Genomic DNA, 24,532 nt, shown 5'->3' on the forward strand with positions numbered 1-24,532 from the left:
GAGGAAGTCAAAACCAGGGGGATCATAAGGAAGCAGTGATGCAGTAGTTATCCTTCTGCCTGTCTCTGAATCCCACTTCAAGGTTTTGTCCCTTTCTTTGGCAACAGACAAGAATGAAAAAGCTGCAATGCTTTGAAATGGGATTCATAGCTGTTAAGAAACACTCGCCCCATGAAAAAGATAGATTTCTTGTCTTTAAAATAGGGTATGGGGCAACAAATTTTACACTTCCTTAGCAATAGTCACCCACTCTGGTATATACTAGAAATGTAATCTACTTGCTTTGATTCTGGCACTTCATAGGTATCTATCAGATATATTCTTAAATCTTAACCTTGCTTACCTTGGTTAAAACTAGCATCCTATTATGAGTTTCTCGGGTGCATCCAGATTTGTAGTTGTACATGCTACCATTACTGTTACAGTTTACTTGAAGTATGTGTTCCTTGGTATTGAGAACCCATATATTTTTCTTTTTTTTTGCAAACACACCTCTAGTGACATTCTGTTCCATTTGTCTACAGTAGTTTATTGAGAAAGCTGAAACACTTAATGAAAAAGAAAAAAGAATATACATATACCAAGAGATTTCCCCTCCCTAAGAAGGGTGATGGCCAAAGTCAAAGGCATAAATCCACTCCCACCCATTTCATCTCATACTCAACTCCCATTCACTACCCCTCCCTCTCTTTTCTTGGCTTTTACTGGATATCAGGTCATCCCTGTATCTCATCCACTGCCCTGGGTTAGAGGCAATGCAGCAAGACACAGCACATCCATAGCAAGGATGCTTCATTTAATTGGCGACCCCCTCTCCATCCGCTTATGCAGAAAAAGAGAAGACAGGGAAAAATCCCTTCATGCTGCATCAGAATATCATCCACACCTTACTCCCTCACTCCCCATCCCCCACCCACTCCCTTCCATACATCACAGCATCATCCAAACACAACTATTCTCCACTCACCCCTATCTTCTGTCTTCTTCCTTCCTTTCTCAACAGACATTTGGCTCTTTCCCAATTCCCCCTTTACCCCATCCATCTCATCCTTGGTCACCCACTCATGTTCACTCCCTCCATCTCTTTTACTAATCTTTCTTCACTCATTCTTTCCATATGTCCAAACCATCCCAATACTCTTTTATCAACTCTATCTCCCAACTCCTTTTTCAACCCCACTCTCCTCCTTGTTTCTCACTCTATCCAGCCTAGTAACCCCTACCATACTTCTCAGGCATTTCATCTCAAACACATTTAAACTCTTCCTCTCTTATGTTCCATTCTTCTGCCCCATACTCAATCACCCCTGAAAAAGAAAAATTACTTAGTTCTTTTATATGGGTACCATATTGCTGCTGCATATTCCAAGCTAGGCATTACATACTAGATAACCAGAATTCTATTGCTTCATTTATGTGCTAGTAGCATTTTCACCTGCCACACCATCCTATACTAACACGTGGCCCCACTACAACAAGCTGGTACATTGTATACCACATTACTGGAGTCAACACAGCCAGGGAGGAAACAGTGGCAGTTTCTGTAGTTGAGGTGTGTTTGCAGATATCTTTACAAGGTATACCAATCAAATATGTATCCCCCTCAGTATCCATATGTGGATAGTGCTTCCATCTTCATCAATTACCTTTTTCACTTCCTTGGGTGTTATGTATGTGTTGTGTGTCTAAATCTGATTTTCCACCCCATCTCTAAAACATTGCATTTGTGGGCATTACAGATTTTCAGGTGTTTGTTGTTGGTCCCTTTGACTGTAACACTCCCCTCAAATTCAAAAGCTAGTACAAGAAGTTGATGGAGAATCTTTGTGCAATGAAATGGTTAACCCTTTGGGAAGTAAAGTAGTTTCTCTTCACCTGAGTGAAACATTGCAATCAGGTTGGCTTCTCTTGGCTAAGTTATGTCATATAACTGTTAGTGGTCAGGTGGTTACTAGCTGGTCATCCATGACCTAGTCTCTAGCAATGGTCCTTGGACTTTTCCTCTATATTGCTGCATGGTGTCAGTTTGGGTCTGTTTCTGTTACCATCTAGTAGGAGGAGGAAAGCAGTTGCTGGTTGTCATCTCTTCCCTCTCCCAATCTTTTTCAGGGTGATGATCCTCTCTATCATCTGGTTTGTTGGATAACCACTTCCAACACCCATCATTGGTCCTAGCAGTCTGAACAATGACATTAATTCTATTCCCATACTGTCCCACTGTCAGTACGATTTTACATACAATAAGATTAAACAGCTCCAGACAAAATAACATGCATAAATGGTATATCTATAGTAAAAACTTTAGCCTTTTATTCACAAACTTTTCTTTAACTAATGTTTCAAGATCAAGAAAGGTACTCTAATCCAATGATTATCACTGATGGTACTGCAGATGTTTCAGATGGGGTCTCAGATCTAAGTCTATATAAAAATATTCTTCTAAAAAACGCTGTGGACGTCGGGGACAGGTGGTATTACGGTGACACTTTGTCCTAAAAATATTCTTTGCAAATTCCTGGGTGAGTTTCAACTCGCTGATTGGCTGAGAGAGTGATGACGTCACGGCAACGGAGACAACTGATTGGCCGAGAGCGGTGACGTCGCGGCAACGGAGATGGCTGATTGGCTGAGAGTGGGGCGAAAAAATAAAATTCTCCAAAATGTTTCAATGTCACAATGTCCCTAACTGAGTTGAACGGGGATCCGGCAAAAAGGTTAAAATGACGGACCCCGTGACACGGGCCATCCCTGTAAGGGTATAAATTGCATATATGCGGTCGCGGGACTCGAGCGGATCTTTGGGACTCAAGCGCATCTTTGGGACTAGAGCGGATCTAGAGGACTCGAGCGGATCTTTGGGACTCGAGCGGATCTTTGGGACTCGAGCGGATCTTGAGGGCTCGAGCGGATCTTTGGGACTCGAGCGGATCTTGAGGACTCCACCGGATCTACGGAACTCCACCAAAATATAGACTAAAAACACGTGGGCGTAAGTCTAAATAAAAATGTTCTTCTAAAAAATGAAAATGATGAAAATTACGAAAATAAAAGCGGTGAATAATTTACAGTTGTTTATTTTATAGCCTTTGTTTGAAGGTGGGGCGTAGCCCCCCGCGAGCGAAGCGAGGTGCGCCGCAGGCCAAGCCCCCCGGCACAGCCGGGCTGGTGGAGCCAGGGGCTTGTATATATATAAAAAAAAACATGATTTGGTAGTTGCTTGATTATTTACTTCAGCTACTGGGCAATATCAAGAAACATATAATAAATCCACAGGTCAGAAAGCTCATAGACCTCTGTGGACATAGAAAAAAGAGAGAGAAAAAAAAAAAAAAAAAAAAAAAAAAAATCAGCTCAACCTTGGATCTCGTAATCTAACTTTAGACACATCATGTTGATGCCGAGAAATAATGCGTGCCTTGATAAGGAATTGGATGTAGGCTGGCTCAATTTGATCATATTCTACATCAACATAGGGATCACTGGGATCAGCAAGGAATTTCTCAACAATTTCTTGCAAGATGTCATTCATGCTCTTTAAGGTGTCCTGTAAGGAAGAAAGAATACACTCAATGAGTTATGATAATATTTCACAAATATTCCCAAATACAAAAGAAAGAAATAAAATGGTTAATTTGTCTATACTATGGAACCCCATTGAACAATAAAGATAAAAAAGCATTTCAGCCTTAAGAGAAGAATAGGAAATTTAATTTATCTCCCCACTATATCCAGTAAATACATGGTGGTGTTTGAATCATGACCATCATAAATGCATACAACATAAAAAAAAAAAAAAAAAAAAAAGATGAATACTATCTATATATCAAAGGCTTTTTCCCCCTTACAAGGGAGGTAGCCAAAAAACAAAGGCATAGAAACCACTCCCACCCATTCCATCCCCTACATACTCCACTCCCCTCTTCCCTCCCTCTTATCTTGGCACCTCCTGGATGACGAGTCATCCTCGCATCTTGTCCACTACCCACTTGTCCACTGAGAGATAGGTAGCCAAGTCAAAGGCATGCACCCACTCCCCCACCTTTCCTCCCTCTATCTTAGCTCTTTGTGGATGAAGGGTCATCCCTTTCTCCTGCCCATTGCCTGGGTCAGAAGTAATGCAGCAAGAATACAAAAGAAATATATACAAGACCTCTAAACCTTTACATTTTGGGTGGTACTTTTTTCTTACTTTTTAGGAATGTCCCCTGTGGGGCTACAAGGAGAAGGATGCCTGGTCCCAATCCCCGTCCCTTTTTTCTCGCCTCTTACGATCCAAGTGGAAATACTTGGTGGCAGTATTCTTTTGCCCCCACCACAGGGTAGGTTGGCAAAAAAGGAAATGAATATTCAGAGAAATTGTACAGGACAGTAACAAGGAGTTGGGGGACAGCATAACGGAGGGACAGCCGTAGTATAAAAGTGTCATAATTTCTCTATGAACAGTTTTCCTCTATCACAGACAAAAAGGATGTGTGGCTCTGGTCCATAGGGGCACCCCATATAGACCCTAAAGTATCAACTGCATGCTACTTTGCCACAATAACATGCAGCCAATACCCCAGACGGATGAGATGGATGGATGGGGTGAAGGGGGCTTTGGGGAAGAGGGGAATGTCTGTTGATGGATGGGTGAGGACAGAAGACAGGGGTGAATGGAGAATGGTTGTATATGGATGATGTTGTGATGCATGAGGTGGAATGGGTGGGGGGGATGGGGGGTGAGGTTGTATGTGTGAGCAAAATTTGACGCAGCCCAAAGGGATTTCTCCCCGTCTTCTCCTTTTATGCATGGGGGGACGGAGAGGGGGGGTCGCCGATTTAATGAAGCGGCCTTGCTGTGGATGTGCTGTGACTTGCGACACTGCCTCTGACCCAGGGCAGTGGACAAGGTGTAGGGATGACTCGTCATTCAGGAGGTGCTAAGATAAGAGGGAGAGTGGAGGGGAGTGGAGTGTATATTTAGAAAAGGCAATAAGAACAATGATTTCATTCAATGTAACCACCTTCAGCTGTTATGACGCTTTCAACGCGTTTACGAAACTTGGATACAGCGTTGATGATCTCAGACTTTGATAATGAACCCACAGCCTTCTTGATGTCTGTCTTCAGGGTTGTTATACTTCTGTGTGGCTTGTCACATGCCTTGGCCTCAATTCGCGCCCAAAAATAATAATCTAAAGGGTTTAGGTCTGGCAAATTTGAGGGCCACAACTCTTTGTTCCAGAATTGCACATTTGACCCTTCGAGAAGGTTGGTGGTCCTCTTCGCTGTGTGGGCTGGAGCCGAGTCTTGTTGGAAGACAAACTGGTTGCCACTAGCCTTATCTTTCATCCAGGGTATTATTTTCTCTTCTAGAACTTTGCAATAGACAACGGCATTGACTTTCTCCTTGTTGTTGAAGAAGTGAGTGAAGATGTCCCCCTCAGTTGACACCACACAGAGCACCATGACACTTGCTGGTTTCTTTGTCGTTGTCTTGTGTTGAACCTCTGAGGATGAGGAGGCTATCCAGCGATCATTCCGCTTATTGAAAGTCGCATCAACCGTGAAAATCTTCTCGTCGGAAAAAAACTTGATGACTGAGCCATTCGACTTCATCCAGTTCAACAGCTTTTGGCACCTGGTCAAGCGGATTTCTTTCATTTTTCGTGTCAAAAGATGTCTTTTTCCTTGTGAGAATGAGGTTAATCCCAATTTCTTTAATGCTCTGTGAATTGTCATTGTGCTGACACCTCTCTTCTTTGCCAATGTCAATAATGGTAAGGCTGGATTTGCATTGACACTTCTCTTGAGACCAGCTAAAAAGCGAGGTGTTAGAATTCTGCCCCTTCTGGGCTTGTGAGCAGCTCGTTGGTCTTCGCCGGTCTCATCAAAACGTTTACAAACATCATAAACAGTTTGTCTGGAGTATTTTAGCATCCTTATTATGGCGCTAGGAGTGTGACCCGCGCGACGAAGTTCGCATATGGCTGAACGTTTGGCTTGTTCCATTGCTTAATGTTTATTGCACCGGTGCTAGTATACAACTGGCTAAATTATTAGACAAATGGAAGTATCTGGAAACAATCAGAATTGCCATATGTTACTTTTTAAGTGCTTAAAACCTCTTCAAAGTTTGTACGGATTTATCTGTTAGACCCTGTATGTATGTACTTTTTTCTTATAATCAAACTACCCCTAGATTAACTTATCTATTCTTGGAGAAGGTCCCATGTAGCAAAGGGATTACAATTTTACCAATACAACCTTTTTGTGCTGGGTATCACTTTTCTTATAGTTCTTGTAATCACCATGCTATTTCATTTATATCTGTGGCACCCCTTTCGAAGTGAGGTGGATAATCATTTGAACAACCATGGTGCATATATACATATACCAAGGGATTCTTTCCCCTTACAAGGGAGGTAGCCAGTCAGAGGTATAAATCCACTCCCACCCATTTCATCTCCACATACTCCATTCCCCTTTACCACCCCTCCCTCTTTCTTTTCTTGGCTCCTCCTGGAAGACTGTTCATCCCTGCATCTTGCCCACTGCCTTAAAGGAGCAAGACACAGCACATCCATAGAAGGCTGCTCCATTTAATCAGCACCCCACCCCCTCTCTGTCCCCTCATGTAGAAAAAGAGAAGATGGAGAGAAATCCCTTCAGGCTGCATCAAAATATCATTCACACATACTCCCTCACCCCCACCATCCCCCACCCACTCCCTTCCATGCATCACAGCATCATCCATACACAACCATTCTTCACTCACCCCTATCTTCTGTCATCTCTCTTCTTTCCTTAACAAACGTTTCTCTCTTTCCCAATATTAAAATGCATATATCATCATGCATAATGCCAACATGAAATAACAGCTGCTTTTCTCAGAGCTATGATCATATGTGGGCTTGGGTAAAAAAGCATACAATAATAGTCAACTTGACTTTAACACGGGTATAACGTATCCACGTTTTTAAGTATTAATGTATTTATGTGTGAATGATATTCTGATGCAGCCTGAAGGGATTTCTCCCTGTCTTCAATGTTTCTGCATGAGGGGATGGAAAGGGGGGTTGCCAATTAAATGAAGCAGCCTTGCTGTGGATGTGCTGTGTCTTGCTGCATTGCTTTTGACCTAGGGCAATGGGTGAGAAGAAGGGATGACACATTATCCATGAGTAGCGAAGATGAGAGGGAGGTAGGGGTAGTGGATGGGAGTGGAATGGGTGGAGATGAAATGGGTGGGAGTGGAATCATGCCTTTTGACTTTGGCTACCTCTCTGGTAAGGGATAAAATACCTTTAGTATATGTATGTACAATATATTCAAGTTTCTGTTAGCAAGTGAAAATAGAAGAAAGAGTGAAGGAGAAAAGAGAAGAGAAGAGAAGAGAAGAGAAGAGAGAGAGAAGAGAAGAGGGGATATATACATACATACATATACCAAGGCTTTTTCCCCCTTACAAGGGAGGTAGCCACAAAGGGAAAGGCATAAAAACACTCCCACCCATTTCATCCCTAAATACACTCCACACCCCTCCCACCCTTCCTCTCATCTGAGCACCTCCTGGATGACGGGTCATCCCTGAACCCTGCCCACCGCCCTGGGTCAGAAGCAGTGTCGCAAGACACAGTACATCCACAGCAAGGCCGCTTCATTTAATCGGCGACCCCCCCTCTCCGTCCCCCTTTGCATATAAGGAGAGGACGGGGAGAAATCCCTTCGGGCTGCGTCAAAATTTACTCACACATACTACCCCACCCACCCACCCCCCCGCCCATTCCTCCTCATGCAGTCACAACATCATCCATATACAACCATTCTCCACTCACCTCTGTCTTCCGTCCTCTCCCTTCCTTCCTCAACAGACATTCCCCTCTTCCCCAAAGCCCCCTTCACCCCATCCATCCACCTCATCCTAGGACGTCCCCTCATGTTCACTCCCTCCACATCTGCCTTCCATACCTCTTTTACTAGTCTTTCTTCACTCATTCTTTCCATGTGTCCAAACCATCCTAATATTCTTTCATCAACCCTCTCTCCCAAATCCTTTTTCACCCCTGTTCTCCTCCTCACCTCCTCATTTCTCACTCTATCTAGCCTAGTAACCCCCACCATACTTCTCAGACACCTCATCTCAAACACATTCAAACTCCTTCTCTCTTCTTCTCTTATGTTCCACGTTTCTGCCCCATACAGTGCTGTTGGCACAATCACTCCTTCATACAGTCTCCTCTTCGCATCCATTCCCAAATGTCTATTTCTCATTACACTCTTTAAACCACCAAGGCATTTACTCGCTTCTCTCAATCTACATTCTACCTCCACCTTCACTCCACTCAAAAGTGAAGGGGATATATATATGCAATAAAAACACTAGGAGCGTGTGTTCACAAATGCGTTAGTAACCCCTAGGAAAAGTAAACTAACGAAGCAGAGCACTTTCGTATAATTACATCTTCAGTGCAGATACAAAGAATTCCTTCTTTGTATCTGCACTGAAGACGTAATTATACAAAAGCGCTCTTCTTTGTTAGTTTACTTTTTCTAGTGGTTACTTACACATATATATATATATATATATATATATATAATATATATATATATATATATATATATATATATATATATATATATATATTGGTGAAGCGTGGCAGGAGATTCTCTCTGAGACATATTCTGTTAAAAACGACAGCAAAAGAATTATTGATTAGTTTTTTTCGTGAGCTCTCAAGCTTGCGAAAAGTAGATTTTTGGTAGGGGGAAAGGGAGTAAATCAGATTTCCAAAATTCATAGGAAACACAAAAGTTATAATAGACACAAAAGTATAGTACACAATAAACACAATACAAGAAATTAATACAAGAAATACAGCAAAAAACAAAATACAAGCACAACAAAATAGTTATCAAGACGTTTCGCAGATCTTTCTGATCATAGTTCTAAGAAAAGCAGCTGTTATTTCACGTTGGCATTATGCAGATTGGAAAGAACTCATGAAAAATGAGAAACAAGAAATGGGAAACCTTTCTAACTTATACAACAGGGCTGTAAAAGAATATGTGTTATAGGTTAACAATATTCTTGTTTGGTATTGAACAGTATTTATATACAGAGGGCTTCTTCTCTTAAAAGTTTTCCAATGCATAATTTATGCTTATCCCAGTAATTCTATGATATTGCAATCACTGACTGTTGCTGTTAGTGACAAGGTAGTGCTGTTTTATATTTATATTGAATGGAATGGTCACACCCCAGATATTTTTGAGAGAGAGAGAGAGAGAGAGAGAGAGAGAGAGAGAGAGAGAGAGAGAGAGAGAGAGAGAGAGAGAGAGAGAGAGAGAGAGAGAGAGAGAGAGAGAGAGAGAGAGAGAGAGAGAGAGAGAGAGAGAGAGAGAGAGAGAGAGAGAGAGAGAGAGAGAGAGAGAGAGAGAGAGAGAGAGAGAGAGAGAGAGAGAGAGAGAGAGAGAGAGAGAGAGAGAGAGAGAGAGAGAGAGAGTGAGAGAGAGAGAGAGAGAGAGAGAGAGAGAGAGAGAGAGAGAGAGAGAGAGAGAGAGAGAGGGAGAGAGGGAGAGAGGGAGAGAGAGAGGGAGAGAGGGAGAGAGGGAGAGAGAGATGGAGAGAGAGAGGGAGAGAGAGAGGGAGAGAAGAGGGAGAAGAGGGAGAGAGAGAGAGAGAAGAGAGAGAGAAGAGGGAGAGAAGAGGGAGAGAGAGAAGAGAGAGAGAGATAGAGAGAGAGAGAGAGAGAGAAGAGAGAGAGAAGAGAGAGAGAGAGAGAGAGAAGAGAGAGAGAGAGAGAGAGAGAGAGAGAGAGAGAGAGAGAGAGAGAGAGAGAGAGAGAGAGAGAGAGAGATAGAGAGAGAGAGAGAGAAAAATGCATTCTATATATGTGTACCAGGTATGTACAATAATTAGAAACTCACCTGTTGGGGAAACCTATCCTGAAGGAAGTCATTAAGTTCTGTTCTTAGTTCCTTGAAAATCACACCTGTCATGTTGTACCTATGGAATAACAAAATGTGATTACAAAACAGTGGTGGGTTAGAGGTCATACAGTAACAAAATAATGAGTCTCCTTGCTTTTCTTATTTCAATAAATGTAAAAGCCATCCCGTATGTCAACTGTTCTTTTCCACAGGGAAATTATGGAGCTTTTCCTCCTATAGACAATTTTCAACCTGATTAAGAATTGTAATTGTTACAGAGAATAAAAAGATGATTCATCTCTTTCAGCATTATAAAATACTGAGTGGTTAAGAACTCATCACCAAAATTACTCGGTTACATGGTACTGAGCCATACTCAATGATGAATACGAAATACAAACTCAACAATCAACACTCGCAAATTTAGCAATCAATCCATCCATTGCATTAGATCTCTCTTGGTAACAAACAACAGGTACTGGTTTGGCCCATAAGTCACTAAAGGTAGAAATATTTTGTTATTGTCTGGGTATGGCTATGGTGGGGCAGTGTAGGATGAGAGTCACTCTCTTCAGTGTGTCGGTTGCATCTGGGGCAGTCTGTTTCTGTGGCCTGCCCTACTCTGTGTTGGTATTTTTTCAGTGCTGGATGCAGCATTGCTAATGTAGTTCTTGCCTCTCTTGGAAGGGATATTGCTGTTGGGCCAATGTCTATAAGGGTTTGTTGGAATTGGGAATTTGGTAGTCAGTCTTAAAGTGCTTGTTCTGTGATCCAAGTGTGACTATACTTATGTAATGATGTTGTATAGTGAAGGTGATTAATTGTTGATGTTTGAGTAGTATGCTGCCAAAATGTTTTATTGTTGCCCAAGGTCTCTTCTGCTGAAGCCCCACAGCTCCCAAATAACAAGCATCTGTCACTAGACTTTCCTAACAGTCACTCAAGGTAATACTGTGTCGGTCTGGGTCGGGTGAGATGAGCTGTTCTATTTCTTTTGTGTGATGATTGCTCAGAGGTCTGTGTTGTTACCATTTCAGTGATATATAACAGCCTGAATGCAGTAACACTAATATGGATCTTGCTTGTCCCTTATAAATAATCAAAGATCTTTCTCCTTTCTTTTTGTGTGTGTATCTTTGTAATTGTCTCACTTTCCATTGAACAGTTGAGTGGTCTTTATATATTCTGGCAATGAAATTAATATTCCACTCTTGGTTCTAAGCATTATTGAAATCTTTTTGCAACAAACTACAGTACTCTTTGTCTCTCATTTCTCATGATATCTGCATCAACTGTAAACATGTTAGCAGTTTGTTGTACCTTCCTTCCCACCATTTACACAGGTAAATAACATTACATAAACTAGTGCTAACCTTTGTGGGACATCACTTGTCACTGAACTCCATCCTGATATTTTTCATGAACCTACCCTTTAGAAAAACCTTTTACCCATTCATTCATCCTCCAAAGTTCCAATCACGATAGCTATTGAGTGTGAAGGATTTAGTCAAGGGTATTCAGTAGATATGGTTGCACACAATCCATTTAAGCTTCTCATACTGCAAAGCATTCTCAAGTAAAGGCTTGAAAGATCTGACACATACAGTCTTCTGGATTTGAAGCCAAAGTGATTGCCCATCAACAGCTTTGTCTCTTCAAGGTATTTCACCTACTGAACTTTCACAATTCTCTAACAATTTCACTATTAAGTTTGTTGGGGAAACCAGTAGTATCTCTTTAGTTCTTCTTTTCTAGATTGGTATCATATCTGCCCTCTTCCAATCCTGTGGCACTACTCCTTTGATTGAACACATATAACTGAATCTTATCTGAGATTCCCTGCATTCTTTAAGTATCATGTTTAAGTGTACTGTATTTATCTTTTTTCCCTATCACACATTTTTTAATTTGCTTAAGGTTTTTAACTTGGGATATATCATCTTCTAAACTGTACAATGCCACCATAATTTATAATCAGTCCCTTATGGGGTTCTAACCTCAAGCTGAATAAAAACAGTCTGGCATCAGCAGGAATAAGATATGTGGAGTATCACTGGGATGTTGGGGTTAACAAAAGTTAATTAATCTTTAAGTATTGATGGTATGAGAAATCACTTCCTAAAACTTTACTGAGAGAACCCACCTCCACAGAAGAGGAGCCATAACTTCAGTTTCTGATTGATTTTGGATAATTTCATCCAATTTCTTGTCGACTTGTGCTGCCTGGTTAACCAAATGCTGTAATTTTGCCTTTTCCTTTTTTAGGGATTCTACCTGAAAAGAAATACAACAACGTACAATAGAACAGCAAACCAACACTTTTCAGCCTATGAAAAGACATTACACTGTATTGTTTATGCATTGGTTTAACTGAATCTTAAAACTATGACCTGGGATATATGCAACTGTCTTCACTGGAAGTTTGTGTCCTTTGCTGGCTACATTAATTATATATTGCTCTTTTTTATCTATTTACTGATTACTCAGGGGCCAATGATGGGAGCCTGCATGAGATGGTTCTACATAACAAACACTGGAGAAAAGAGTTATCTCCCCAAGACAGATATTAAAGAAAACTCATCTCCCAGTCTTCAGGTTTCAACAATACTTTCACCTTCTTCTGATGGTGCAGCCCTAAAGGGCTGGCACTTGGTCTCCAGAGCAGGTCCAGAATTTCTCTCTCTCTCATTTTTTTTTAAAGGAGAGCTGGCAACTGGTGACTGCTCCCCTTTTCTTTCTCTTACCAGATGGTGACACAAACAGACCTGCACTAACACAACATAAAACAGTCCAAATTCTGTTTCTTCCTGAAGAACCACTGTAGGGCTGCAGAATTTCTGTCTGTGAAATTTGAGATAGGGGTGAATGGAGAATGGTTGTATATGGATGATGTTGTGATGCATGAGGTGGAATGAGCGGGGGGATGGAGGGTGAGGTAGTATGTATGAGCAAATTTTGACGCAGCCTGAAGGGATTTCTCCCCGTCTTCTCCTTTATGCATGGGGGGACGGAGAGGGGGGGTCACCATTTTAATGAAGTAGCCTTGCTGTGGATGTGCTCTGTCTTGCGACACTGCTTGTGACCCAGGGCAGTGGACAAGGTGCAGGGATGACCTGTCATCCAGGAGGTGCTAAGATGAGAGGGAGGGTGGAGGGGTGTGGAGTGCATTCAGGGATGGAATGGGTGGGAATGATTTTATGCCTTTTTCTTTTTGGCTACCTCCCTTGTAAGGGAGAAAAAGCCTTGGTATATGTATGTATGTATATATACCAATGGTATCAATGATAAGTAATTGCAGGTGATGGTCCTGTTAGATGTCAATGAGAAAGGTGATTTGGTGGGCAGGACTTGCACTGCATGACAGGAATATACCAAGTCTGGTTAAGTTTGGTCTGACATTTATTTATACTGGCAATAACTTATTTTGTGTGTTTCCCCCCAAGTATAATAAATTTCCTAATGCAATTCCCCAGATTATGTGGGTATGGGGAATAAGTACAAAAGAGGTAACTTCTGATAGAATCGATGGTTAATGCTCAGAACAAGAGATCATCACTTTCTAAAATAAATACTATTCCCTAGACTTCTTCAGACAAAGTAAGGAGGGGGAGTTCTCTATAACATTTGTAACATATGAATTTATTTTGCTGAGGTGTTCACTGGCGAGGTGAAGGAAGAAATCCTTTGTGCATTGGAGCTCCAAGGTTCACATGCCCAAATTTATTTGGTTTACTTGGTGTAGTCTAGTAGATTACTTTAATCTACTGGGTCAACACAGAGTGTCCCGCGCCATGCCTCCTCTACTTTGATTAGGGAGTTCTGCCCCTCTGGGAACCCTGGGTTATCTTCCAGCTGCCAAAAACTCATCCAGCTTGATTTTAAAGGTTTCTACATAACAGTTTGTCATATCTCTGATGTATCTTGGAACACGGTTGAATAGTCTCACTGCTCTCCACCTGAAGCTATTATATAGTAGGGTACCAGCTCTATCCCTGGCCACTGATTGTGCTAAACAGTTACACCCTCTTCTGTTTGAAACCGATACACCTATTTCATTAGACAAATTAGGTACTTGTTTTTCTATTTTCCAAAGATAAATTATAGTATAATGATCTCTGTGGTGGGGGAAAAGAATACTGCCACCAAGTATTTCCACTTGGATCGTAAGAGGTGAGAAGAAAGGGACGGGGAGTGGGACTAGGCATCCTTCTCCTTGTAGCCCCACAGGGGACATTCCTACACGAAAAAGTAAAGGCATAAGAGGGTCTGGGATTTTTCCAACCAGCACCCTAAGGTTTGGGTCTTTTAATGTGCGTGGATGTGATACAGATGAGAGTAAAAAGGAAGAGATAGGTAGTATGTTTGTGAGAAGAAAGATGGATGTGTTGGCATTGAGTGAAACTAAGTTGAAAGGGAAGGGTGAGTGTAAGTTTGGGAGTGTAAGTGGGAGGTTATCAGGAGTGAAGAGAGGGTGAGGGAGGGAAGGGGTGGCTATTCTAGTAAGTGAAGAGATAGGTAAACGTGTAGTGGAGGGAGGTTTCCTCAAGGATAATGTGGATGAAGGTGAAACTGGGAAAGGAGATGTGGGTCTTTGTAAGTGCATATGGGCCTGGCAGTGAGAAGAGTGTAGAAGAAAGGGAGGCCTTTTCGATAGATCTAAATGAGTGCATAGAGGATTTAGGGAGAAATGTCAATGTAATAGTACTGGGAGACCTTAATGCTAGGGTAGGAAATGGTCCAATTGATGGAGTGGTTGGGAAATGTGGAGTTCCAGGAAAGAATCGTAGTGGAGAGTTGATGGTGGAAATGTGTCTAGAAAGAGAGTTGATGATAGCAAATACAGTGTTTCGGAAGAAAGTCAAGCATAAGTACACATGTGAGAGGGTGGTGGAGGGAAGGGTGGTAGATAGAGCGTTGATGGATTATGTAGTGGTAAATATTATTAGGATAGGAAGAGTTAAGGATGTACATGTGCTAAGGGGAGAGGGTGGGGGAATATCAGATCATTTTTTGGTGGAAGGTAAGTTGAGAGTGGAGGATAGATGGAGAAAGAGGAAAGGGACAAAAGGTAGGGAGGTGCTTAGAGTGAACTCTTTAAATGAAAAGGAAAAGGAGAAGGAGTACAAGAAGAAGCTGAAGGAGGAGTGGGAGGGAGTGAAGGATAGAGTAGAGCTAGGTATGGAGGAGGAATGGGGATGGTTCAAGGAGGGAGTCACAAAGTGTGCAAGGATGGTGTGTGGAACAAGAAGGACGGGAGGAAATAGAAGGAAGGGTAGTGAATGGTGGGATGAGGAAAGGAAGAAGGTTGTAGAAGAGAAGAAGCGAGCTTTCACAGATTGGTTACAAAATAGGATGAGGGAGTCATATGAGAGGTACTAAGAAAAGAAAAGTAAAGCAAAAGGTAAAGGAGGCAAAGAGGAGAGCAGATGTGAAGTGGGGTAAGAGTATGACAGAAAATTTTGAAAATAATAAAAAGATGTTTTGGAAAGAAATTAAGAGAGGAAGAGGAGGCGAATCAAGTAGAGAAGAAAAGGTAAAAGGTGCAGATGGAGAGATGATAATGGAAGAGAAGGCAGTAAGGGGAAGATGGGCAGAATATTTTCGGGAGTTGCTAAATGTGAAGGAGGATAGGGAGGGAAAGATAGTTGCAGTGGGAAATGCTAAGAAATGAGAGTGATGAGTGAGGAAAATGGAGGAGAAATAAGGAAGGATGAAGTGAAGGCAGTTGTTAAGATGATGAAAGCAGGTAAGGCACCTGGTCTGGATGAATGCCATGCAGAATGTCTAAAAAAGGAGGTACAGTGATGGTGGACTGGCTGGTGAGGTTATTTAATGTTTGCTGGAGAGAGGGTAGAGTGCCGGAGGACTGGAGGAGTGCCTGTATAGTTCCACTTTACAAGGGAAAAGGGGACAAGTGTGAATGTAGTAGTTTCAGAGGGATTAGTTTGTCAAGTGTAGTTGGGAAGGCTTATGGGAGGATCTTGATTGAGAGGATTAGGAGAGGAACAGAAGGAGTAATTGGTGAGGAACAGTGTGGATTTAGGATGGGTTGAGGTTGTGTAGATCAGATCTTTGTGGTAAGACAAATATGTGAGAAAGCCATAGGAAAGGGGAAGGATGTTTTAGATACTTGGGTGCAAATGTGGCAGGAAAAGGTGAAGGTGGAGGGTTGAATGTAGATTGAGAGAAGCGAGTAAATGCCTTGGTGGATTAAAAAGTATAATGAGGAATAGACATTTGGGAATGGATGCTAAGAGGAGACAGTATTAAGGAGTGATTGTGCCAACAGCACTGTATGGGGCAGAAACATGGAACATAAGAGAGGAAGAGAGAAGGAAATTGAATGTGTTTGAGATGAGGTGTCTGAGAAGTATGATGGGGGTTACTAGGCTGGATAGAGTGAGAAATGAGGAGGTGAGGAGAAGAACGGGGGTGGAGAGGGAGTTGAGAGATAGGGTTGATGAAAGAGTATTAGGATGGTTTGGTGAATGGAGAATGGTTGTATATGGATGATGTTGTGATGCATGAGGTGGAACAGGCGGGGGGATGGGGGGTGAGGTAGTATGTGTGAGCAAAATTTGACGCAGCACGAAGGGATTTCTCCCCGTCTTCTCCTTTTATGCATGGGGGGACGGAGAGGGGGGTCGCCGATTTAATGAAGCGGCCTTGCTGTGGATGTGCTGTGTCTTGCGACACTGCTTCTGACCCAGGGCAGTGGACAAGGTGCAGGGATGACTCGTCATCCAGGAGGTGCTAAGATAAGAGGGAGGGTGGAGGGGTGTGGAGTGTATTCAGGGATGGAATGGGTGGGAATGATTTTATGCCTTTTCCTTTTTGGCTACCTCCCTTGTAAGGGGGAAAAAGCCTTGGTATATGTATGTATGTATAATGATCTCCTCTTTTTTCTAAAGAATAGAGTTTCAAAGATTTCAACCTTTCAGAATAACTCAGATCTTATAGGAATACAATATGTTTGGTGAAATGTCTCTGAACTTTTTCTAGCTCTATATCTTTTACATTAGATAGGCTCCACACCTGTGAACAGTAATGTAATCTCAGCAAAACAAAGGATTTGCAAAGAGTTAGCATGGTAAATTTATCTCTTGACCTGAATGTTTTTAACATCCAACCTGTTAATTGAGAAGATTCTATTATTACAAAAAGGTACTCTGTTTATGTGCTCAGTGAAGTTGCAGCTTGCAGAAAATGTAATTCCTAAATCTTGAACATGACCTGTTGTATTGATACGGCTTTGGTCTGGATCCAGATAGCTTATCTAGAGTTCCTACTATAGCTAAAATTACCATATTGAAAAATGTCTCCATTAAATTTCATGTTGTTATTTGTGGCCCATTTGTAAACTTTCCTCAAGATTTTCTGTATGATTTCAGAGTCCCCTGACATTTTAATGGCTCTGAATAGCCTTGTGTCATCAGTGAAGCTTGTCATATCACTGTTGATATCATGATTAATGTCCAGCATAAACACCAGGATGAGGGCTGAACCGAGTACCATTCATTGCAGAACAGAACTTCTCATTGTACTTGTTTTACTAGAATAGCCTTGAAATCTAACAAACTGCTTTTGTCCCTTAAGGAATTCAGCTAACCATGCACCAATATTCCCGGTTATATTAAGGCTACAGGGCTCATGCAGAAGTACTCCATGCCATGATAGACTTTATCAAAAGCCTTACTGAAGTCGAGGTAAATAGCATCAGTTCCGGTGTCATGACAGTGAATATTCAATTTTTTGTTTACTAGAATCCTGTCATAGCTGTCCAACAGTGCTGAGAGACATGATCTTCCTTCATGGAAACCATGCTGGGTATTGTTCATTTGGTTTGTGTCCTCCAAGTATTTTCACAATGGCAGCTTTCAAACACTTTACACAAATGTGGGGTTAAGGATACTGGCCTATAATTATAATAATTCAAGGCTTCTTTCTTATCCCCTCCCTTAAAAACTGGCACTATTTTGAAACAAGTGTCAGATTCCTTCAAAAGAGCAACATATTTTATTGGAAAAATTATGACAAACACAAAAAAATCTGAGTTATGCAAGGCAAACACAAGAAACTAATATAACAATATACAAACAATGCATACGCTCAGTGATGAATTATGCGAGTCCTGCATGGGCTCCTAATCTCAGTGAGACACACCACAACACCCTTCAAATCATACAAAACAAAGCCCTAAAAACAATTACAGGCTGCACAAATACAACACCTACAGACCATTTACACCATGAAACAAAAGTCCTCAAAGTCAAGGACCACCTCGACATGAGAGGCACACAAACACTTGCTGCAGCCACCACAAACACATCACACCCGCTACACTACATAGCAGAACACCCACACACACCAAGAAACATTAAAACTACACCCAAAGACCTTTATTACGCACAGATACTCTCTTCTCTTCCTCCACAACCACCAAATACCAGCCTCCGGAAACATATTCATAATCATATCACTCACCGCTCCATTAACACACTGAAAGACAACACACTGCTGCATGCCAGACCCCTGATATCCACCCTTCTGAATCCTCTCTCCCACGAAAGGACAGAGTCCACTTGGCCAGACTGCGATGCGGTCACCACCCAGCACTTCTAAGCTACCAGAAGAGGCTAGACGACCGTGATGTGAACAGCTGCCCAGGATGTAACACTTCACCCCATACCATACAACACATAATGGAAGACTGCATTATACACAATCATGCACGCAAACAACACAACATACACTCTATAAAGGATTTGTGGGAAAACCCAGTTTCGGCTGTAGCATTCCTCAGGGAGACGGGACTGCTCGGACAGACAGTCTATAGTATATATAAATGATATAGACCATGGACTAAAATCTACTGTTTCCAAATTTGCTGATGATACAAAACTGTGCGGAGTGGCAAATGATCACTCAAACCAATTAGATATTCAAGAAGATTTAGATAAATTACAGCAATGGTCTGAAAAGTGGCTAATGAAATTTAACACAAGTAAATGCAAGGTAATGCACATAGGTAAAAATAACAGCAAGTACGATTACAAGTTATTTGGAAATTCGTTAACAAAAGTGGATAGTGAAAAAGATCTCGGCGTAATTATCAGTAACGACCTCAAATCATCCAAGCAGTGTATTTCAGCCTCTGAGAAAGCAAATAAGATTCTGGGATTGATTGCGCGATCTTTTGATTTCAAAAGTCCATCACTCATTAACAAGCTATATAAATCGTTAGTTCGTCCACATTTGGAATATGCTGTTTCCGTATGGTCACCGAATCTCATTAAAGACATTGACAGACTGGAAAAAGTACAACGGCGAGCCACAAAACTGATTCCAAATATAAAAAATAAATCATACGAAAATCGACTTAAGCACATGAATCTGTTTTCCCTAAAAAAGCGTAGACTCAGAGGTGACTTGATACAGGTCTTTAAGATTTTAAAGGGAATCGACAACAACAACAACAACAACTGGCCACCGCTTCAGGCTCAGCTGATGTTCCCTTGGGCATCTGTCGTCCAAACCAACTAGAGACTATCCTAATGGGCAACATACAGGGCCTCTTATCCTAAAAGCAACAAAGGTAATGTTTCCTTTCTGAGAGAACTAACATTAGAAGAGGACCCCATGTTCATTGCCCTAATGGAGACTCACCTGATAAATGACATGAAAGACTCAGAGATAGAAATAAACAACTTCACCCCATTTAGAGCTGACAGAGAAAAAAGAAGCCATGGTGTTGCAATGATCTATGTCAGAAACGATCTAGCTGCACATATTACAAAGGATTACAAAGGCGGAGCATGCCGACAGGAGACCTTTTGGTCCATATCTAGGTTGGATGCGAAAAAAAATCATAATAATAATAATAATAATAAATAAAAACTATAATAATGTAAATAACAAATAAAATACATAAATAAATGCATAGTTATAGTTAAATAATAAACAAACAGGTAAATAGTAAATAATAATAAATTGACATATAACTAATAATAAATGAAAATCATACAGACAAATGATAACAAAACAAAAACAAATAATATAAAATAAATCATAATCATTACAGCATCTTGCTTAGGTGTTTATCTAAATGATTCTTAAAGCTTTGAACTGAACTACATTGCACTACCTGTGCAGGAAGTTTATTCCATTCATTAACTACACGGTTGGCAAAGTTGTTTCTACCTACTTCCAAATTGAATCTATTTCCGGACAGTTTGAGACCATTGTTTCTTGTCTGATTCTCATTCAATGTGAAAATTTTGTCACTTTTGATGTTGTCAATTCCCTTTAAAATCTTAAAGACCAGTATCAAGTCACCTCTGAGTCTACGCTTTTTTAGGGAAAACAGATTCATATGTTTTAGTCAATTTTCGTATGATTTATTTTTGATATTTGGAATCAGTTTTGTGGCTCGCCGTTGTACTTTTTCCAGTCTGTCAATGTCTTTAATGAGATTCGGTGACCATACGGAAACAGCATATTCCAAATGTGGACGAACTAATGATTTATATAGCTTGTTAATGAGTGATGGACTTTTGAAATCAAAAGATCGCGCAATCAGTCCTAGAACCTTATTTGCTTTCTCAGAGGCTGAAATACACCGCTTGGATGATTTGAGGTCGTTACTGAGGTCGTTCTGACCCAGGGCGGTGGGCAGGGTGCAGGGATGACCCGTCATCCAGGAGGTGCTCAGATGAGAGGGAGGGTGGGAGGGGTGTGGAGTGTATTTAGGGATGAAATGGGTGGGAGTGTTTTTATGCCTTTCCCTTTTTGGCTACCTCCCTTGGAAGGGGGAAAAAGCCTTGGTATATGTATGTACTGATAATTACGCCGAGATCTTTTTCACTATCCACTTTTGTTAACAAATTTCCAAATAACTTGTAATCATACTTCCTGTTATTTTTACCTATGTGCATTACCTTGCATTTACTTGTGTTAAATTTCATTAGCCACTTTTCAGACCATTGCTGTAATTTATCTAAATCTTCTTGAATATCTAATTGGTTTGAGTGATCATTTGCCACTCCGCATAATTTTGTATCATCAGCAAATTTGGAAACAGTAGATTTTAGTCCATGGTCTATATCATTTATACATACTATGAATAGAAGTGGGCCAAGAACGGAACCCTGAGGAACTCCACTTGACTGTTATCCCACTCAAACGGGGTAATAGAACTCATCATCCTACAAATAACACAAACAAACCTAATCATAATAAATTGTTACCGCCCACCCCAGTGTAGCCTAGCAAGCTTCACAAATGCAATGAATAGATTAAATGAAGTATTGGAGTCTACTTCACTTGCCATGACAGATATTATAATGTGTGGTGATTTCAACTTCCCCTTTATATGTTGGCCAGATGGCAGATCCTGTGGGGGCACTCTAGAAGACCAAGTCCAAGCCAAATTCCTTCTAAAGACTGCTGACAAACTGTTTCTAAACCAACAAATAATGAAGCCAACAAGACAGAGCAACATTCTTGACCTCAACTTCACCAATAACAATGATTGAGTCAGCAACTACATGATGGAGAAAACAATCTTCTCTGACCATAACAATTCTAGTTAACACAACATACAGGAAAAGTAGGACACCTCAGGAATGCATGACTCCATCAGATATGACTCCCTTTGCCAGTTTTAAATTTTTCAGTGAAAAGATAAACTGGGTACAGATGCAGCAGGAGCTTAGGGAAATAGACTGGAACCTGGTACTACAGGAACCCGATCCCAACACCAAATTAAACATACAGTTTAGGACACTGCTGGAGATGTGTACCACCTATGTGCCACGAAAAAATAAGAGAAAAGATCACAGATACACTATCCCATGTGACAGAAAAATCCTTATGAGAAAACATATCAACCTCAATGATAAACTAAGAAAAAGTAACAATGACGCCCAAAAGCTCTCAACCATTACAAAAATAGTGGACACTGAACAAAAAATCAAGCACTCACACGAGGAACAGAGGAGAACTGAGGAGAACCAAGCTATAGAAAATATAAAGCACAATCCCAAATTCTTCTACAGTTACTGCAAAAAATTCTTGAAGACCAAATCACAGATTGGCCCCTTGTAACCAACCAAGGAACCACAACAGATGACCCAAAAGAAACCTGCCAGATGCTGGCACATCAGTACAACAGTGTGTTTAGCATACCAAAGAAGCAAGCAGAAGTCCACAACCCTGCGACATTTTTCAATAAAGAGACAACCAATCAAAACCAACTCACCAACCTTCAAGTCACAGTAGAGGACATCATAAAGGTGATAAAGGAGCTAAGGATAAATTCGGCCGCTGGACCAGACGTCATTCCAGCAATCCTACTCCTAAAATGCAGCAAGGTCTTAGCAGTCCCAATCCATATGTTGTGGCAATCTTCCCTGGACAAAGGTAAGATCCCGGCGTTACTGAAACAAGCCATAATAAGCCCAATATATAAAGGAGGAGACAGGACTTTGCCAAAGAATTATCGACCTGTTGCCCTCACATCCCACATCATCAAAGTAACTGAGAAATGCGTAAGGGACAAACTGTTTACATACCTCAAAAAGAACCTCATAAAAGAGAACCAGCATAGTTTTGGAAAAGGTCGGTCCTGCCTCTCAAACCTACTGACACACTATGACTGGCTGCTAAGGAACCTGTCAGAGGGGAAGAATGTTGATGTAGTTTTCTAGACTTTGCCAAAGCCTTCGACAAGGTAGACCACGGAGTCCTACTCTACAAGGCAAGGGACCTAGGAATCTCAGGGAAGCTAGAAATATGGCTTCACAACTTCCTGACAGACCGTACCCAAACAGTCGCAGTTGATGGCCTCAAGTCCAGCAAAACCAAAGTAATAAGCAGAGTACCACAAGGCTCTGTCCTTGGCCCCCTCCTATTCTTAATCTATATGAATGGCATAAATAGGACAGTGGACGCAACCATCCTGTCTTTTGCTGACAATACCCACATCAGTCGTGTAGTGCTGAAAAATGAGGACGTATGCCATCTACAAGAAGACCTTGATATGGTTTATTCTTGCGTTAACGATTACAATATGCAGTTCAATGAAGAGAAGTTTGAGGTCATGAGATATGGCGCCAACCAGGATATTAAAGATAAAACCGAACTGCAAACAGAAAGAGGAATGAAAATCACACCCAAAGACCATGTAAAATGTCTGGGTCACGCAGACCGTGAAAAGAGCACAGGGGATGGCTAGCTGGGTATTACGGACTTTCACCTCAAGAGAGGCAGAGGTAATGCTAACCCTTTGGAAGGTGCTAATTCAACCTATCCTGGACTACTGTAGCCAGCTCTGGTCACCACATAAACAAGGAGATGTCCAGAGGCTTGAGGCTGTCCATAGAAATTACACCAGGCATATTAGAGGGATGAAGGATCTCAATTCATGGGATTGCTTGGAAGCACTGGGACTCTACTCCCAACAAAGGAGAGAAAGGTATAGGGTCATCTATACATGGAAAATCCTGGAGGGCCTTGTTCTTGACCCCACACCCTCAACAATCAAGCCATATCACAGTGTAAAGCACAGACGCAAGTGTGAGAGACAAATGCTCCCACCAAGAGCCCCAGAGAGGGTTAAGACCTCACTGGCATCCAGCCTAGGTCATGAGGGTCCAAACATTTTCAACGCTCTCCCAAAAGAAGTGAGAGAACCAACTGTTCAGTGGACAGTTTCAAGCATGTGCTGGACAGATTTCTATGGAAGGTGCCAGACGAGCCCCCAGTGCCAGGCTACACTGCCATCAGTAGGTTGTCCTCCAACACAATTATCAATAACAGACCAACTGGCCCTTGTGAGGAGGTACAGCAGGAGTGGCAGCAGCGGTAGATCACTACGCCTACGGCTGTGAGGATAGACATCGGAACTTCTCCAAGTAAACAAAGTAAGTACAGTAACAGTAAGTGATTCTATTGTTTTTGTTAACTTGATTTGAAAGGAAAACAAACCGAGTTTACGCACCTTTTCATTGTAGTAATTAAGATTTCGTCTACTCTGGTCCTTCGTTATCATAGTTCCCTCTTCAGCAAGGGAAAGAAGAGTTTGCGAGTCCTTTGGAAGCACGTAAAAATCGGAATCCACAAGTGCTTCAATTTCACTCTCTAAGCTCAACTTGTTTTTCAAATTCACGTCAAGAGTTTTATCAGATTCGATAGAGAAATCAGGTTCCTCAATCAAAGCTTCTCCATCCATGTTTGATTTCAACTTTTCAATATCGGATTCTAGTCCCGATTTGAAGTCTTTCATTATAGATACAACGTCGTTCTGCTCCGCCATTTTTGCTTACAATGGAGAATATAATATAACGATTGTTTGAAATTGACACTTGCGCCAATTGCCATCAAAACAAAGTATTGACAATCCTTTACAGGGAAAAAGCGCTATATTGCTAAAAATTATTTCTTTGGAAGTTTTGAATCGCTGCTTAATTTTTGGGGGTATAGGGGTTGGAGGTTTAGTTTATATAAATATTAGTCTTTGAATTGTTGACATGTGTATGTGTTTTGTGTATGAATATACTTAGAGGCTGTCTAGTGTGTTTGAGTGTACCGGATATTTCGCTATATCTGGACGAATTTTACA

The 24,532-nt window shown here is 41.3% G+C and overlaps 1 protein-coding gene across 2 annotated transcripts; it reads right to left on the reverse strand.

Annotated features, from left to right (window-relative positions):
* Positions 1-3,137: 3,137 nt before the first annotated feature.
* LOC143026165 (uncharacterized) lies at positions 3,138-24,300 on the reverse strand. Of its 2 annotated transcripts, XM_076186173.1 has the most exons (5): positions 23,912-24,300; positions 12,056-12,186; positions 9,910-9,988; positions 4,190-4,300; positions 3,407-3,544 (listed from the first exon to the last, which is right to left on the reverse strand). In XM_076186173.1, the coding sequence occupies exons 1-4, from the start codon at positions 24,224-24,226 to the stop codon at positions 4,214-4,216; spliced, it is 612 nt and encodes a 203-aa protein (XP_076042288.1). In that variant the 5' UTR covers positions 24,227-24,300; the 3' UTR covers positions 3,407-3,544; positions 4,190-4,213. The 2 variants fall into 2 exon arrangements, with proteins under 2 accessions (XP_076042287.1, XP_076042288.1); XM_076186172.1 differs by lacking the exon at positions 4,190-4,300 and having other exon boundaries at positions 3,138-3,544.
* Between the last annotated feature and the right edge of the window lie 232 nt (positions 24,301-24,532).

The sequence above is a fragment of the Oratosquilla oratoria genome, chromosome 6 (assembly GCF_046742065.1).
Source record: "Oratosquilla oratoria isolate Oo_2021 chromosome 6, ASM4674206v1, whole genome shotgun sequence".
Classification (NCBI taxonomy): Eukaryota; Metazoa; Arthropoda; class Malacostraca; order Stomatopoda; family Squillidae; genus Oratosquilla; species Oratosquilla oratoria.

What these genes read in the sequence shown, in the direction of transcription:
- LOC143026165 (XM_076186172.1), bottom strand. Translation starts at nt 24,226, where the DNA reads ATGGCGGAGCAGAACGACGTTGTATCTATAATGAAAGACTTCAAATCG. An exon ending in TTAATTACTACAATGAAAAG is followed by an intron (nt 12,187 to 23,911) that starts GTGCGTAAACTC and finishes ATTTCTTTTCAG; the next exon opens with GTAGAATCCCTAAAAAAGGA. An exon ending in ATGGCTCCTCTTCTGTGGAG is followed by an intron (nt 9,989 to 12,055) that starts GTGGGTTCTCTC and finishes GTTATTCCATAG; the next exon opens with GTACAACATGACAGGTGTGA.